At 41.9% G+C, this 19523-nt stretch overlaps 1 protein-coding gene across 2 annotated transcripts in view; it reads right to left on the bottom strand.

Annotated features, from left to right (window-relative positions):
• Nucleotides 1-534: 534 nt before the first annotated feature.
• LOC134909808 (probable E3 ubiquitin-protein ligase HERC6) overlaps nucleotides 535-19523 on the bottom strand; it is a 244695-nt gene continuing 225706 nt past the window's right edge. For both annotated transcript variants that reach the window (XM_063917080.1, XM_063917088.1), the window contains exons 21-23: nucleotides 9857-10040; nucleotides 4594-4696; nucleotides 535-1776 (exon numbers count right to left, since the gene is read on the bottom strand). In XM_063917080.1, the coding sequence (XP_063773150.1) occupies nucleotides 1565-1776; nucleotides 4594-4696; nucleotides 9857-10040 (499 nt within the window). In that variant the 3' untranslated portion in view covers nucleotides 535-1564. The remainder of the gene's footprint in view (nucleotides 1777-4593; nucleotides 4697-9856; nucleotides 10041-19523) is intronic.

The raw sequence follows: 19523 nt of genomic DNA, 5'->3' as shown, positions 1-19523 counted from the left end.
GGTACAAACCTTCGGGCAAGCGGTGATAAGGATTATAACTTCTACGAGTGTCCCCTCAGATATCTTTATGCCCTCTGTGTGTATCCTTGCAGTGTTAGATGAGGAGGTACTGGATGTAAATTCTAGACGGTATGTCTTTAATCTATGTGCTTTGGCCAAGGTATTGATAGCACGCTCCTGGATGGTAACTACGGGCCCTAATGTTGATCTGTGGATCTCACTTGTGAATTCGGTTGTATCCCATGAAAAATTCATTTATATATCTAGAAAGGCCCGGACAATTTTTATAAAATATGGGACAGATGGCTATCGTCTCCATTTAATCAGTAATATATACCCGTGTCTCTGCACCATATTAATGACTGGTCAATTTTCTGAATTCACAGATGTCCATTGTCCCATATATTATTTGGAGCTCCAGAATACCCCTGTCTCATGGATATTATTTGTCTGTCCTTGCTTATACATCAGGTCTTGGTTTGATATATAACTTACTGGTTAGTAACGAGAGATCACGCCACTCAAATGTATACCTTCTATTTGTTTGAAATTTTTCTTTATTGTTTGTTTATGCATACATAATTTGCATACACACACTCTAACACTATTGCATATATTGTTATCTGTTTGTTCGTCTTCAAAATCAATAAACATCTATTGAATAAAAAAAAATAATATTTGAAGGGTGCGGGATAGGGCACCGGTCATGCTGCGGGGGGATGGTTAGGCTGTGTGTGTGGAGTGGGGGGGGAGGGGGGGGATTAGGTTTAGCCTGCGGAGACGGGGGGTTGTTGGTAGGCTGCGGGGGAAGGTGGGTGTAAGACTTAGGCACCACCAGTGAGGGTTAGGCTGCAAGGGGAGGTGTTAAAGGATTTGTAGTTAAATATCTGTAATTTGGATTCTGGAGGATTCAGGGTACCAGTGCAAAGTGGAATGACAAATATGCATATCTCCCAACTTTATTGCAGGGCTCTGTGGGACCAAAATTAGGGGATATGACTTTGCAGCTAGGAGCGTGGCTATGTGGGAGTGGTCTCACTGGAAATGTCACCACCCACAAGCTACTACTCCATTTTTGTTACGGTGGGAGCATGCCCAGTGGTCTGTGAGCTACTTGCCATGCCCCCAGGCCCTTTCTTTTGTGAATAGATGACGCACGCATGCACATGGCATTTCGTGGTGCTCTGCTAAGCGGAGCAGCAGGTGAGAGGGGTCCCCTACATTAGTCCCACGTGATGGGACACTGAAAAGAGGGACTGTCCCTACAAAATCGGGATGGTTAGGTGTTATGGATATGGGGAGGGAATACTGTAGAAACATGCAGATTAATAATTTCCTACTGAATATAATATATTGTATATCGAATATAACTAAATACATGCAAACAATGCCTAATAGCGGTTTGTAATGTTCTAGTCCTTCTTGCATTTCTCTGAAAGAATGCTGTGGTATCAGTCATATCACAGACAGACTGACACTTATGTCACTAAGTTGGGACACTCATAATACCTGGCATGTTACTGATTATATAGGCCTGGAGTTGTTAGGATAAATGCCAGGTTTTCTAGATCCTGTTGAATCCCTTGTTGTTCTCTATAGCCAGAAGCAGCTTTGAGCGGAGCACTTTAGTGTTAGAGTATTCAGGGAGAAGCAATAACCAAGAGCAGGGCTGTGCCTCTGGCAGGTAGTTCTCCTGTGGGACACCAAATGAGGATATCTTCATACGTATATTTCCTATCCCAAAAACTGGGATTTTGTCATTTCCTGTTACGAAATCTGAAAACAAAGATAACATTTATCATTGCAAATTAGGAATACTGCACAAAGCAAAGAAAAAAATGTTTCCTGCAAAAGAAGCAGACATTGGAATTAACAGACATAACACTAGGTGGCAGCAGAGACCACAGGAAGTTGCGCTACACTTAGGGGGTGATTCAGATCTGATCGTTGCAGTGCATTTTTGCACAGCGGGCGATCAGCAATAGACTGCGCATGCACCGAAATTCGCACGCGCATCGGCAAACAAGAACAGGCATCACTGGTTAGCGACAGGCTGTTGCGAAAATGCAATTGCACAGCCATTTGCATGCTGATTGACAGGAAGAGGCCGTTTGTGGGTGGTACCGGCCTTTTTCTGGGAGTGTCAGGGAAAATGCAGTCGTTCCCAAGCGTTTTCAGGGATGGTATGTGATATCAGCTCCGGCCCCGATCATCCCACTGTAGGAGTAAGTCCTGGGCTGCGCACAGACTGCACACAGTGGAAAAATCATTAAATGGTGAGTGAGGTGGCAAAGGATTTGCAGCTGCCCGCTGACTGAGGGATTTTTAGCAGCTAGCCGTACACATGCGATCGCACACATGCACGGTGAATATACACTCCCCTTGGGCAGCTGAATTTACTGTATATATTTATGAAGGAGCCCAGACGTTGCACTCTCTAATGGTTAGTCAAACCAATGAGGTGGCAGGCCACACCCCCTCAGCAGACTGGCCACACCCCTAAACATGGGCCCCTACCACTGTATTCCCCCGGTGGGCCCTACATGCCCCAGTCCGACACTGTATACACATATAGTATACTGTTGTCTGCTTGGAGGATGGGAGAGACTGATAAGAGTATTTACTGTACATTACACAATGGAAGAATTGTCTTCAACTGGCTTAGATTAAGGCCTAATGAGTCAATAAAGTTTTGAGCCCTTAAAAAAAAGTTATAATAAATCAAGTAGAAGGTTCTCATGCCACATGCACTATTCATTTTCTATAGTATATTTCCATAAATAGTAATTGTATATTGAAAGTCTGTACACACCAGTAATGTTGGACGGGAATGGCCAGATATCTGCTTCCTAACTATAAAGCCACACTTCTAAGGGATTTAGCAAACATGCTTAATCACAAAACTATGCATAGCTCTCTAGAACTGGGCACCAAGAGAGGGTGGGGGGAGGAGCAGGTACTTGTTGGAGGGGCTTGCAAGAAGCCTAGGTCAGCTGCTGAGGGAGACAATGTTGCCCTTTGCATCTGGGAGGAGAATAAGTAGAATCTGATTAGGTGCTATGGGCAAAATCTCCACTTCCAAAAACCCTGACTTTAGTAAATATACTCCAGAGCGTGTCATACTCTGGCGGTGTGTCTCGACGGATGACTCCCTCTGGCTTTTCTGAATCTGCAAAGCATCCAGAAGGGGAGTGAGTCTAGCAGGTCTCGAGTCAGTTGCTGAGGGTGCACTGTCACCCTTTGCAGCCTATGGCACTCACCTATGCAATTCATGGCACTACGCATGCTGTGCGCTACCCGCTCAGCGAAGGGATGCAAAGCAAATAGGCACCAGGCTGGATAGGTGCTTTCCCTGCTCTGCATCTCTGTTGCTGCACCTGTCTCCCTTACTGCTGCCAGCTGCTGCGCCCATGAAAAGCCTTCTTCCCCCTCACCTGTGACAGTGGCAGTTTGCAGGGTCCTGAAGAGGGGGCGGTACAGTGTTTCGGGTGAGGGAGCATGACTACACCTCCTGGATTTGCCCTTGCCAATTCCAGTACTTAAGCCTGTTCCTGCTCTTAACAGCCCTACTCAGGAAGTCTCAGTATGTATTTATGTAACCATTAGTTTCCTGCATTAAGGTCAAGTTACTTACTCGTGGGTAAAGTTCCGTGGGTTAAGAAAAATGTTACTATTATTTTGATTTTTGTCTTGTCCCATTTTTCATTAAAGTATACAGAAACAGTCGTTTCTACATAACTGTACGTAATCCCACTATGTATTAACAGCCTAATGCATGAGGTTTCACAGAAATCTCCTGCAGAAGGCTCATTAGCACTGCAGACCACATAATTAACTATGCTGACTATGAATTGACCCCTATGGCCCCTTTGGTTTACACCATCCTCAGATAGCAAATACCATATACCACTTTAAGACTATGAAGGCATACTCGCACAATAGGAATTTTACGATCCCTCTCCCACAGCCTCTGTCCAGCTCTGATAACTGACACTGTGCGGATGTGCAGTATCAGATTCCCAGGAAGAGTCTTTCAAAATACAATAGAGTCCTCCGATACCCCATTGATGTAACTTGCAGGGACATCGGTTAGCGCTACCCCTGTCCCTGCTAGTTACAGTTAGTACATAGTAGAGATGTGCGGTTTGGTTCTTTAGAAATCCGAAACCACCTGAATTTTTTTGTTTCCAAACAGTGTTTCGATACGGATCTTCTCGCGGTTCAGAATGCAGATTTTAAAACCGAATTTTGGGCTTTGGATTAAAGAAAAATTACATTATTTTAGCTGTTTTGATTCATTTTCAAGAACTCCAAAACCCAAGTTTCAGATTTTATATCCAAGTCCCGAACCACAACACCTGAAGGTAGTTTTGCAAAAACAAAAGCAAAACAATGAAATTAGAACCAAAACCGAAACACAAGACTCCGTGTGCATCTCTAGTACATAAAAAGTCTGTTGCAAGACAAACTGTTAATAATCACGGCACTGCTGCAATTATTAATACACAGGCCCCAAATGCTTACAGCTGTAATAATTTTTATATACTTTGTAAGAAATATTGTATGGGGCTATTGTGTCATTTGTTTACTTACAGAGAAAGCCTTTCTTTTTTTTCAGTGGTAGTTTATGGAAAACATTCCAAAACATGGTGATAGTTGGGTGGTTTGGAGAGTACTTTCCAATGTAGATGGTGTTCTGTAGAGAAAAAGGTGATTTTTTTTTTTTTTTAACACCATTAAAACATAATAGAGTAGATTTATAACTTTTAAAATATGAATTGTAATATATAGTAGCTAATCACAAAACGTTTCTCAGGATATAACACAGATGCAGACATTTTTATTTTCCTTTTCTAAAATAGGATATATATGAGCTACCTACACAGAAGAGTTTAGTGGATGATTTAGCTAATGGACAATCTAATTGCTGACATCCTGATTTGCATACAGGATGATAAACTAAACATTTTAACTGTTCAATACAATTGGTAGACAAAATATTGCTTACATATATATTATGGACACTTTTATCTACGCAATACTAGCTGACTTCTGAATATCTGTGAGATTTGAACAGAACCAGGGCCGTCTTTTCGTATGGGCTCAATGGGCTCTTGCCCAAGGGACCCAAGAGTATAAGGACCCTAGTCTGATAGCGGAGAGTCCCCTCTTTCCAGGGGTACCAGATTTTTTAAAATCGGCCCTGGGGAACCGGAGATAACCGACTTGAAAGCAGTGGTCCCCATCCAAGCCTGTTATTTGCTCCTCCCAGCCAGATATCTCGGGTTCTGTCTAATTTAGAGTTTTTCTGAGGGTATACTCCAAAAGCTGTGACTCTCCCCTTTCAGTGGACGCTGGCAGCTTGTCTATACTATGCCCAGAATCAGAGATATCAGCCTTCAAGCAGCTGGTCCCTGCTCCAGCTCCGCACGCCTAATATGCAGATTTAGATTTTCATTGGTGAATTGCTCTGGCTCTTGAACGCTGATCCCCAAGTCCCTAGAACCTTCTGAAAAGTGGGACTCTCTAGTTTTTTAAATTCATTTCAAAGCTAATAAATATATCTTCAGGAACTTGAGATATCTGCAGTCAAGCAAGCTGCCCTCCCACTAGAAAATGCTAACTATTAAGCCCACTCCACTATCCACCCCTCCCCTACGTATTAAACACTGCCTACCACCCTGGAAGTCATGTACCAGGGCTTCTTAATTCAGCCCAACGCCCCTTCCACAGTTTAGTCCCATCTGTGCAGTAAAGGAGCAATTAGCAGAAATTACTGCTCCAGGTCCTACATGCTGAGTGGAAGATAGAACACCCCTACCGCCCGCGGATGGGTAGGGGGCCCAGTACATTGCTGTGCCCAGGGGCCTACACTGTTGTTAAGACGGCCCTGAACAGAACGATTAACAACTGCCCTTTTTTGTGACAGTTTGTTATTTTGATAGAAGTGTCTTCATACAGGCATTAATTAGGTGAGAATTCTGATAGATTTATCATTTATGTACGCTTATATGATTCAGGTACTATAACAGTTTATTGCACATAAAAAGACTGCTACATAATAGATTGCAATAATAGTAACATATGTTTTGTCTACACATTCAGCTGTAATATAGCAGTTCGATTTGAGGAACTTGTCACAACTACCCTTCTGTGTGTGTGTTTTTTTGTTATAAGTGTCTTCTTATAGGTACTCACTAGGGGACAACTTTATATTTACACACATTATCTATTCTCATTTTACATCATAAGGTGAACAGTCCAGGACTTCTCTCATGGCTGCGCTGTGGTTATATATACACATCAGCCAAAAGCAGAAAGGAAAGGCTGTCCAACCTTTTTGATAATCCCTTTATTTCTAAGGACTTTCATCAGTAAGAATCTCTCATCCCCCATTCACTGCCTGGCACATGGGTGACAGTAGAATTCCGAAAATGTCCCATAGTCCTGTCTCTTTTTGATATACAATTTTCCGTATACACTATTGTATCTAATAGGCACAATAAGGCACAAATTGGGGGAATGAAAGAATAATTGTCTTGGTCATCCAAATACAATTCATTTAATATACTGACCAAGGAATATAATAGCCTTCCTCCATTCATTAGTGCAATAAATGCTGGTTCTGGAGACATCACCTTACAATCTTTAACAATTGTGCATATATTTCATCTCCATTATTATTATCTATTTTATTTCTTTTTTCTCCATTGAGGGGGACAGCCGAGTATTTCTCTAATTGGCTGCGCTGTGTCTAGGCACATCAGCCAAAAGCAGAAAAGAAAAACTGCCCAACTTTTTGGTTATCTGTATTTTCCAAGGACTGACATCAGTAAGAATCTCTCACCCCCCATTCACTGTTTTACACATGGGCGGCAGTAGAATTCTGACAATGTTCTAGTAGTCCTGCCTATTCTCTGCATATCTCTTTTGGACATCAAATTTATACTTACATACATTACGTCTATCTATATAATATTTTCAAACCTGTGTGCTTTTTAATTCTATGTATTTTAATTTTATGTATTGTATCGTCTTTATATTTCGCCTTGTGGAATGTTAGTTCCAATTATGTTAGTCTTTAGGCACAATAGAAGGTCTAGAATCATGTCTTAATAAAAGTTAAGTTTTATTGATCCCTAGGTTTAAGAGTGCTCGGCCACTTTTAGAGTCCTTTTTCAAGCTTTTCTTTACAAGCTTGACTTCTTTTGTATATATATGATGGAGGCATGCATTCTAGAGGCATTCTAACTAACACCAGTATGTTTGGTGGAAAGTACGTACTGTATATTCCAGTTTAATTATTAATCAGTTGCATTATTGAATGCTATAGCTGTAATAGTGAGCAATCTTGTCATTTAATCAGAAACTAAATTGTACCAGAAAAATGAACATACAAACACAACCAGAAAATATAAATTCTGAGGGAATAGAAGAAACCTTGGTTACTACATACACTGCTGGTCTGCTTGAAATCACCTGTTGGGGCAGAGGTACTTCCCGGAGGGGGAGTTACAGCACACACAATGGTTGTCATTAGCATAATTTCTCCCCTTCTCTGGCAGGTATTCTATTAGCCGCGATATCGTGATTTTGCGATAAATGATCGCAAATGTGATAATTCGGTATCCTATTACCGGCGATTAGTTATCACCGATAAAGTTCCATAGGGCTTTCTCTTCACCAGCTCAGAGTGGGTGATAACTAAGTAGTGCAAGATCCCTATTTTGAGCTAAAAATGTCGGGGTTTGGTTCAGAACCCCTTGGACACTCCTCTGAATGACTATTTAGGCCAGGGGTGGGGAACCTTTGGCGCTCCAGCTGTTGTTGAACTACACATACCAGCATGCCCTTCTATGGTTTTGCTATTTGGCCATGTTAATCTGTTGCAGAGCATGCTGGTATCTATAGTTCAACTATAGCTGGAGGTGCCGCAGGTTCCCCACCCCTTATTTAGGCACTAGAAGATTTAAATTATTTTTAATTAGCTAAAAATGTCATTTTTGGGGTCAAAAATTGCAAAGTGATGGAAATTGGGGTACAAGGTATGGGACAGGTATATTGGGGTGCGTTATGAGTGGGACAAGTGTTTTTAGACTTGCAGGTGGGAGCAATCGGTCACTTTCCACTTTTTTTTGGAAAGTCCTCTAAAATGGCCCAAATATAAACCTATACCCATTTTTGTGTACCCCAAATTTAATGACAGCACCTATTTTGCTGAATTTTTTTTTCTATCATTTACATTTTTTTAAGTGCATATAACAGCCATTTGACTTAATTTAATTACACCAAATACTTTTATTATAACCAATATTAGACTTCTGTAATATTTCCCTATATTAGTTTTGCTTTTTGGGGGTACAGGCAGATTTCCCCATTTTCTCCTATATTTATCAATGCTTTTGCTGGCTAGAATTATCGTGCAAATTTCGTTATTACCGTTTTGGAATAGGATAGGTGTGATAAACGGGAGCGTGCAGGCTGCGATAACATTAGTCGCGTTTGCGGAACGCGTTATCGCTGCTAACAGGATACTCCCCTCTGTGTGACAAATTACTCCACTGTTTTGGAGCAGCTACGTTGTATATAATAAATAAACAACTGTTACATATAGCTCCACAAATAAGTAGTCCTGCAAAGGTTTCCTGTCAGTACCTAGATCTCTTGGAATCTCCATACACATAAAATAATTAGATTTACTTAATGTATTATATACTATTTTGAAACGGGGAACATTTACACATGTGCTAAGCGTGAACAGTAACCTTTATTGCATAGACTTTTAAGGTGGGTATATATTGGGCGATTCGCTCTATGAGCGATATCGCCTAGTGTTTCCCCTACCCCCCCGGGCGGCCAACATAGTACGTACACACTGAATGATATCGCTACCAATATCGGGGGTCATTCCGACCCAATCGCAGCGTGCTTTCGTTAGCACAGCTCGACCAGGTCACTACTGCGCACGCGCGGGGGCCGTAATGCGCACGCGCATCGTTGCACAGCGCCGACCGTCGCTGGGCAACGACGCTGACTATGAAGAAAGAGGTCGCAGCGGTGACCGCAAGAAGACCGCAGGAAGGCGTTTCCGGGGCAGCAACCCACCGTTTGGAGCCGTTTTCAGGGAGTGGTAAGGAAAACACAGGCGTGTCCAGGCGAACGGAGGGCGGATGTCTGACGTCAAAGCCGTGCCCATCATCGCTGGATCCGTCGCACAGGGTAAGTATTTCCAGGGCTGGTCTTGTTTTGCAGTAAACTTTTTTAGCATAGCAGGGCTGCACAAGCGAACGCAGCCCTGCTATGCTAAAATACACTCCCCCATAGGCGGAGATTAGTTGATCGCACCAGCAGCAAAAAGTTGCTTGGTGCGATCAACTCGGAATGAGGGCCATTGTTCAGTAATGTCACGCCTTGGCCGGCCCGAACATGCAGTTTTGGACGATAAGTCTAATTTGACCTGCATGCACAGGCATCGTTCACCATTTGCTGCGTACACACCGGGCAATATTTTAAATGATATCCCTCAGAAGGGTGAAAATTAGTGATATCATCTAGGACAGTGGTTCTCAAACTCGGCCCTCAGGACCCCACACAGTGCATGTTTTGCAGGTAACCCAGCAGGTGCACAGGTGTATTAATCACTCACTGACACATTTTAAAAGGTCCACAGGTGGAGTTAATTATGTCACTTGTGATTCTGTGAGGAGACCTGCAAAACATGCACCGTGTGGGGTCCTGAGGACCGAGTTTGAGAACCTGTGATCTAAGATATCGCCCAGTGTGCATGCACCTTAACACATTACACAAGACTTGCAAAGCTTTTTGGATATAACCTACACAGCATTGAAGAATTCACCTGTTCAAATATTTTCCAGTCATAATTTGCATGACCAGAAGCAAGCTCCATCAGTTCACGGGGCTGGAAAAATGAAAAAATGTCTTTGTTGCAGATTTTGTATAGTCCTCTCCTGAACTCTTCAAATGTTTCCACCACGGATGTGTTGAAAATGTAGTCAATACACTTATTGATATAGTCATGCCTTCAAGATATAAAAACATGGTTGTAATTAGTATTGTTTTTAAATAATACTTTTTGTGTTACCATGACAAATTTTCATTTTCCCTATTAGATATATAACTAACTATTATTTACTTACACAAATATTGACATTGCAGTTTTAATACATATTTAACTAAAGGTGCGTACACACTGGTCGATATATTGGCCATTCAATTGAACAGAAGATATATAGCTCGTCTGTTGGCCAGTGTGTACCAACTGTAAACGCTGGTTTATGTACAGGACTAAAGCAACACTTTAAAAAGACATTTCATACACTGTAAATGAAGCCGCTGCTACCGCTATACTTAATCCACAACCTATGTACCTATTACACCATTAGCGTACAGAGTCCCGTACCGTGTACGGACTTTGCGTACAAACGCTGCTCTGACTGTACAAAGTACACGCAGCGCGTACACACCCAAAGATACACCGTGAACCCTTAACAGCTATGCATGCGGTAGTAATACACTTTAAACCTTAGCAGGGAAAGGAAAACATGACACCAGATTGTATTTAAAATGCTGGGTTCCGACACCACAACATATTATTACTGAAAGGGGGTTACAATCACAAAGCAATACAATACAAAAGCATAATGGCTACAGTCAATGGTACATACTTTTGGTTTCGCCTGCGCTTCCCGGTCCGGTCCTCAGTCATCAAGGGTGATGACCTTCAGAGTCTGTGATAGTGACCTGGCATGCAGCTGGCTCTTTATACAGTAGATCAAAACATAATACAATAGACACTGTGTGCTCTTCTTCCATTGGTTCGGGGGTGGGACATATCCTGTGCACCGGGGATCATTGGTCAGCTCAAGAAGTGGACGATGGCTAGGACTTGAGATATGATTTCTGTTGTTTGCATCTGAGTTCCCGCCCCATGACCAGTTAAACCCATCACATTAATCATACATAAATATGGTATTATTAATAACTTAATGTGGTAATATAAAATAATATTCTTATTCCCACCAGATTAATGTTCACGTGACTCTGAACAATATGATCCCACACATGATATGATTATCTATTTCCATCCTCAAGATATACATATATCCATTTATATATATATATATATATATATATATATATATATATATATATATATTATACATACACACATACTCCTGTTATTACAATTTGTTAGGAATTATATATATATATATATATATATATATATATACACACACACACACACACACACACACACACACACACACAAACACATCTCCAAGAGTTTAGACTATGAATGTTAGTATCTCAGATTTCTAAATGTCTGGTTTGTATTTTTGTTAGCTATTGCTAATTGAGTTTCTCTCGGCCTGGGTTTCTGGGTATTGTCTCATTGTTTGTTTTGTCTTCAGGTGAGACAATGACAATCCAGTTCTTATTGCTTTCAATCGAAATTCAGCTACTCTAGTAAACAAAGGTGTTTGCCTTCTTCATAGAATTTCAAAGCTTAGTGTAAATAAGGCCATTGTATTTTAGTCTCTGGGAGTTTTAATTTATGTGTGACCGATCTTCATGCTATTTAGAAGAAGCAGTGTGGGATTTATGCAATATATAGACTAGATTTATGATATATCTTTGTGGCTTTTCCATGCGAGTACAAACTCCACTGTAATTACTCATACCACGCTTTAATGCGCAGGATCGAGGGAGCGACCATACACACTTTGCGAATATGTGCACGCACAGCTGAATACGTACGCACACGGAGGCCATCTATGTGGTGTTTGTACGTAATGTGTGTGTTGTAATATTTTCTGACTTCAACAGTCCACCCTTTGGCAGTCATCAATAACTGCCACTAACTAATCAATAAACAGGAAAAAAAATATTACTTTTACAATATATACAAAAGCTTGGATGAACGGGGAAAAGTTGTAGGTGGGAAATGTATGACCTAGTGGGATAGTAAAAAGCATGTATGTATGAATCCATGTCTGAGGGGCATGTATCATCGTACCGTATATGTTCTAGATAAGCTTCGAGGTATTGCGAAGTATTCATTAAATCCTTCTCATCCCGTATTAAGGGTTTGTAACTGGGCCAACAAACACTACCGAGCTCTTTTCGGCTTCTTGTTCCAACAAATGGGGTGCACATTTAGTTGATGATACAAGGAGGGGGAAACATATGTGAGTGCTAGTATATGTGGATATCACCTGTCAACTATGTGTGCCATTAGCTGGAGGTTGCAGAGATGAAGATATGACACATATATAAAAATACATTCACATAAACATTTTGGGTAGGGTTGACGTCTTTTCCAGTTGGATGTATCTGGGCAGAGGGGGAGACAAAGAAAAACGGGTGAAAGAAACAGGCCATGAAATTCATTTGCAATCCTTATCATAACACTGTCTCGATGGATGGGTCATAAATTAAATCTGCTGCTATAACAGCGCCCTCGCTCCTTAGACTCATCAAATTTGTGCCGTGCTTGCGCCGCATTAGAATTTGAACACACCTAAATATCGAACCAATAATTATGACGACTCCCAGGATACAAAGGAGAAACTTCCCCACACTCATATTGACATTCTGAGCCCACTCTCCTAAACCTGAGAACCATTTGCGTGGGTTCAACCATGAGACCCAGCCGGTCAGTTCATTACTCACAGTCGCTAAGGTAAGGTTGTGCTTCCTCCTGAACTCCCACTTCAACTGCAAGATATTGTCCATCTTTTGATCGATAATCTCCGTTAGGTGGTCAGTGCTGTTTGTAATATAAGTAAAGCACTTCACACCATATTGAGTTGCCAGGGTAACACAGTACCCACCTGTCACGGCTGTGACATAATTAAGGACCATCCTGTGCTGAATCAGTTCCTTCTTGTAAGCTTGTAACTCCCTTCCCGTATACCTAAAGGTGTTGTCATACATCTCAGTGATATTATCTATCAAGTTCGCTAGCGCATGGATATACCTATAATTTATAATTCCTCTGGCAGTACGGGTAATGTCTAATGCGAGAAGGAACTGAATCCCGGTGGATTCGTGGAGCAAATCAGAGGCTGCGTGCTCTGCCCTATCTATGAGGTGTCTCTTGATGATGTGTTCATAGTGAGTATGAGTATAAGGAGCCTGAGCACTGCGGTGAACGTCTTTCATTTTATCATGGGTTATGGTCATGACCTCTGGTAGTACTCTCCCAATATAACACAATCCCTCTGAGCTCGGGGCAAGCCACTTGTACGCCTTCCTCCCACATATGAAATAGGCATCATCTGGGAGAACATAGGGGACAAAATACAACATCACCATATTACAAATTTTCCAAGTAAAGAAACCAATCCCTAGTTCTCCCATCTGCTCAGTACAAGTATCGGGCTGGATGATATGAGCACAATACCCTGACGATACTTTTCCAACCCACATGGTCTTGCTTCCACGAGTATACCTATACCGGAAATACCTCCCACTGTTGGCTATTTGGCGTACAAGTTCAGAGTCTATGGGTATCCTATCAGCTATGTATGAAAAGGTCATTGTCTGGTTATTCCACGTCACTTCCCAATTTCCCGGTTTTCGGTAATTGGAAATATTAAAACACAATAAGGACCTGTCTACATGATACTGGTGGAGCTTCAAACTAGGGGGCCTAGAGATATTGAATTTCTTGTCCACTGGTCTCCCACCCCACAATTCGAGTACCTTATCTATTGCTAAAGGGTATGGTACTAATCCTGACTTACTCTGACCTTGAGGTACTTGTGAGCACACCCAGCATTCTGTCTGGTTTAAGACCTTACCCACTAGTGAGTGGTAATCACTCAACGGATGGCGGTCCATGTTGATATTAAGGTTGGACTGACCTCTCTGGATGCACCCATCTTCTACTATATTCTCACAATTCTTACAAATACAATATTCATCAGACAATAACCCCTCACAGTGCCTCCGAGCTCCCTGACTACCAGAGCGCTTACTGATGCCAGCCTTTACTAGAGTGATGTGCTGCTCCTGAGATCCTACAATTTCATACTCGCCATCAGAACCCATTCCAGATCCCTGCTCGACCTCTCTGGGACCCTCACCAAAACAAACTGTCCTGATCAAAACCAGAATTACTAACAGTACCCGAAACGCAGTCTCTTGTGATCGATCCATTTTGTTAGGGGAAAGGAGGAAAATAAGAAGGAGAAAAGAAAGGAAAATTCAGCGGGAGGTGAAAAAAGAAAAATGGTGCGACAACCATTCTAGATCTTGTTGCTCTCTGTGCTCAGATGCCCTTCAACAGTCCTGCCTCTCAACTTTCCCTGGAACAAACACTCCAGTGATACAAGATTCTCTATACTCTGCTCTTTGTCACAAGTTCTCTCAGGGTCAGCGACCTCCTTGCAGTTGGACGAGTGGACCCAAGTCTCTCTTTCGGCAACCTTCAATGCTGTCGTGCTGGTTAACAAGACTTGGTATGGTCCTTCCCACCTGTCTATGAGGCAACCTGAGCGTAAGAAATTTCAAATCATCACATAATCCCCAGGCTCAATGTCATGACAATTACTGTTCGGTAGGTCAGGGATCACCAGCTTTAAATTTCTTTGTTGATTTCTCAGCTGCTGGCTCATCCCAACCAAATATTTCACAGTCACTTCATTATTGCATTTCAAATCATCCTGGAGGTCTATCATTACATGAGGTTGTCGACCAAAAAGAATTTCAAAGGGTGATAAGTTAAGGGGAGACCTGGGAGTGGTTCTGATGCTGTACAACACTAGTGGCAAAGCTTCTGGCCACAGCAATCCAGTTTCAGCCATTAATTTGCTCAGCTTGTTCTTAATAGTGCTGTTCACTCTCTCTACCTTTACACTTGCCTGTGGACGGTACGGAGTATGCAGCTTGCTATTAATTCCCATCAGTTTGCACATGACCTGAAAGACTTCACCTGTAAAATGGGTACCCCTGTCACTTTCAATTATTCTAGGGATACCATTTCTACACACAAGTTCCTGCACAATTTTCTTTGTAGTGAACGTAGCAGTATTTGTGGCAGCAGGGAACGCTTCTACCCAGTTGGAAAATACATCAATACAAACTAACACATATATCAAATTCCTACAGGGTGGTAACTGAATGAAGTCGATTTGTATTACCTGAAAAGGTCAGTCTGTAGGAGGGATATGGGATGGCTCTGTTGGTATTGTCTTTCCAATATTCTTCCTCAAGCAAGTAAAACATGTCTCTCTTACCTGCATGAGAAGAGAATCCTGGCGCACACCAGTAGGCTCTCATCAGCCTGCACATATCCTCTTTGCCTAGGTGAGTCAGACCATGTGCCACCTCATCTAGACTTGAAAGATATGCTCTGGGGCTACTGGCTTACCGTGTCCACCTGCCCACAGTCCTGAGGACTCCTAGCCATACCCCTTTGTCCTCCAGACTGCCTCTTCCTGTAGGGAACACAAATTTTTCATTTTAATTTACTATCGTGTTTTATCAGTTGTGTGAAGTAAACTGTCTCTGGATGAGAGGAGAGAGGGGAAAATAGTAAATAAAAAAAAGAAAATGTCAGGTTTGGCATTCACCAACAGGCTGTCACACCATCATGCATATCGGTGTCTGTGCACAGTCTCCCTTCACCAGTATTCTCATTCTCCACAGCATCGTTCCCTGTATCTGATACCCCAATGTATCTATCCATTATTTGCAGGGCCCGATGGAAATATTCAGATGTCATTTTATTTTCCCTCTGTTTTATGGAGAAAATTCTTCTCCACTTAACAGTAATGGGGAAACACAACTCTAGTTGCCTATTAATTCGTTCTATATTTTCCTGATTGTTTCAGTCAGTCATAGGACTATCCGACTCTAACCTACAATCAGTGATACATTTTTGGGTGTCAATATTAGGGGGTAGGCACGCTTTTAAAAGTAACCGCCAATCTTTATTAGCTGGTTCATAAGCATCACCCAGATCTCTGATAAACTTTTGACATCTGGCTAAATACTCCCGGGGATCGGGGAATTCTGAAATGATTGACCGCAGCTCAGCTCTGGACCACGGGCAATACATTGCATTATTCCTGGTGAGGATTACTCCCTGACTATCGGTTCCCCCATTGGGAGTTACTATTTCCAAGACAGGATGTAATCCTACCATTCCGTTTCTAACCTGTTTACTGTAGGGTGTTGTTGTCTCTGTGCAATGACCCATCTCACACTTACCGGTAGCTGTGACCTCACCAGTTCTTTCAGTGGGGAACACTGGTACTGCTCTAACTGGGTGGACAGGCCCCACCTGAGTATCCTGCAAAGCGACTGCCTGAACGAGAGCTGTGATTTGGCTGGATCCTTCATCTTCCTGTGACCTATGACCTTGAAAAGACTTCAAAACAGGATACAACTTGCAAAGGTTACGGTTAATACATTGCTCTTGCATACTACTATCATTTACAGATGTACCATTGATTGTAGCCATCTTATTCCCTTCGACCTGTGTCGGTAATGGTGATTTTGTGTCTCCATTCCTGCTAGGTTTGGAACCTGCTTTACGAGTTTGTTCCCTTTGCATCTCCCCCTCTTGCTGCCATAAATTTAAACAATCGCTATGTCTAATCCTTTGTTTTCTGGATTTAAGAAGACATATTTTACTGCTTACATTCTGCAGTACCTCGGGTTCAAAGCTGCCCACCTTAGGGAATGGTACCCTATCTTTGTCAGTCATACGTAACCATTCATTGCAAAAAGCCTCCGTGTGTGAACCATACTTTTCACACATAATAAACCTTGCTGATCCTCTCGGTTGCAATTCTTCAGCCTGAACCCTAGCTACCAAACGCCCACTGCTTGTGCAATTGGATCCCATCGCGGACTTTTTGCCAATAAACGCAATCCCCAATGCACACCGCAGATAGACGGTGAAAGACACCTAGAGCTTTCACTCGCTCCTTCTCCGCTGAGTACCACGACTCACTCCAATAGTGAACACCGCGTACCCAGTGAGGCCCTATTGGTTTCTATTTACTGGAAGTGTTAGGAGTAACTTACCTTCTCCAGTAAATATCCGCCACTGGAGATTTTCCTGAGAGAGACCAGCGAAAACTCCCTATACACTTATACACAAATCACGCTTGCGTATGCTCTATACAGCGCTAATGATACCGAGATTTTACGCAAAAGCTCGTAAAGGGAGTATCAAGTTGCGCTATATATCGCACCCACAAACGCACGGTCCAATCGCACAGCGTATAGGTACTTGTTACCTATCTGCCGTACAACCACGGGTCGATGTACAAACTGCGACCCTCAGCTCAGAGCGCAAAAAAAAAACTTTTTACTTCAATACTACACAATGCACAATTCCCTATTACGCTCCTCTGCAAATCTCCTCACGATTTGCGTATTTCAATCTATATTAACGCGAGTCAGCCGCCTCACACCACCAAGCCTCCACTTACTTGGTGTACCACGGGACCCGATTTCCGGGGTTCAAATCCACTCACTCCTACGTTCGCTCACTCAAATACACTTTGGTTTTTCTGTACAGAAAATTTTAGTTAATTCAGATAGGCAGCTTTACCCCCAGAGGCAATACAGTTTAAACAAAAGTTTTATACTAATCTGCTTTAGAAACTGAGTAGTTTTGTGCTATTGTATCATGGCTACTGTCCCACCTTTGAACTAAATGACACTATTGTGTAATTTATACTTAGCCCGCACTCTTACGCACTTTGCATAAACACGCGACTGTGCGTGTCTCTCACGCTGCGTGCGCAGTCCTGTACTTTGTCCGAGACACGTGTACAAAACCGTGCGTCTGCAATAAAACAAATCCCACAGCTCTATAAATGTGAGCAATGCTAACTATAAATCGCTCACAAGCACAACTCACACTTGTTCTGTGTAACCTTTAACGACCGGGCCAGACTTGCGTGTTATGCTTTATATTTACTTCCTTAAACACTGTTATTTTAGTTTTAACTATATAGCAATAAACGTATCCGGTTTCACACAGATCTAAATGAATCTAGCAATCTGAGTCTTATGGCAACAATGTGAGAGGGTATGCAAAGTATGGGTGTCTTTTGTGTACGCTATTTTCACAGATTTTTAAATAGCTTTTTTCCTGTTGTTTTACGGGTTCTACCAGCACCTCTGCAAACCATACAGAGCAGACGTCATCTAATCAGCACACAAGTAGGGTTTTCAGTGTATCCATCGACCACGAAAAGGTTATGTAGGATACTTTCTGTCCACCCTTTTGCTGATAGATTAAGTCTATGACCTGTTAGGCTGTGAGTATGTGGAAATCGGATGAGCCCCCAATTGTAAACGCTGGTTTACGTACAGGACTAAAGCAACACTTTAAAAAGACATTTCATACACTTTAAATGAAGCCGCTGCGGCCGCTATACTTAATCCACAACCTACGTACCTATTACACCATTAGCGTACAGAGTCCCGTATTGTGTACGGACTTTGCGTACAAATGCCGCGCTGACTGTACAAAGTACACGCAGCGCGTACACACCCAAAGATACACCGTGAACCCTTGACAGCTATGCATGCGATAGTAATACACTTTAAACCTTAGCAGGGAAAGGAAAACATGACACCAGATTGTATTTAAACTGCTGGGTTCCGACACCACAACATATTATTACTGAAAGGGGGTTACAATAACAAAGCAATACAATACAAAAGAATAATGGCTACAGTCAATGGTACATACTTTTGGTTTCACCTGCGCTTCCCGGTCCGGTCCTCAGTCATCAAGGGTGATGACCTTCAGAGTCTGTGATAGTGACCTGGCATGCAGCTGGCTCTTTATACAGTAAATCAAAACATAATACAATAGACACTGTGTGCTCTTCTTCCATTGGTTCGGGGGTGGGACATATCCTGTGCACCGGGGATCATTGGTCAGCTCAAGAAGTGAGCGATGGCTAAGACTTGAGATGTGATTTCTGTTGTTTGCATCTGAGTTCCCGCCCCATGACCAGTTAAACCCATCACATTAATCATACATAAATCTGGTATTATTAATAACTTAATGTGGTAATATATAATATTCTTATTCCCACCAGATTAATGTTTACATGACTCTGAACAATATGATCCTACACATGATATGATTATCTATTTCCATCCTCAAGATATACATATATCCACATATATCCATATACTCCTATATATATATATATATATATATATATATATATATATATATATATGAGTTTAGACTATGAATGTTAGTATCTCAGATTTCTAAATGTCTGGTTTGTATTTTTGTTAGCTATTGCTAATTGAGTTTCTCTCAGCCTGGGTTTCTGGGTATTGTCTCTGTTTTGTCTTCAGGTGAGACAATGACAATCCAGTTCTTATTGCTTTCAATAGAAATTCGGCTACCCTAGTAAACAAAAGGTGTTTGCCTTCTTCATAGAATTTCAAAGCTTAGTGTAAATAAGGCCATTGTATTTTAGTCTCTGGGAGTTTTAATTTATGTGTGA

The sequence above is a fragment of the Pseudophryne corroboree genome, chromosome 1 (assembly GCF_028390025.1).
Source record: "Pseudophryne corroboree isolate aPseCor3 chromosome 1, aPseCor3.hap2, whole genome shotgun sequence".
NCBI lineage: Eukaryota > Metazoa > Chordata > Amphibia > Anura > Myobatrachidae > Pseudophryne > Pseudophryne corroboree.
This window is presented reverse-complemented; position numbering and strand designations above follow the sequence as displayed.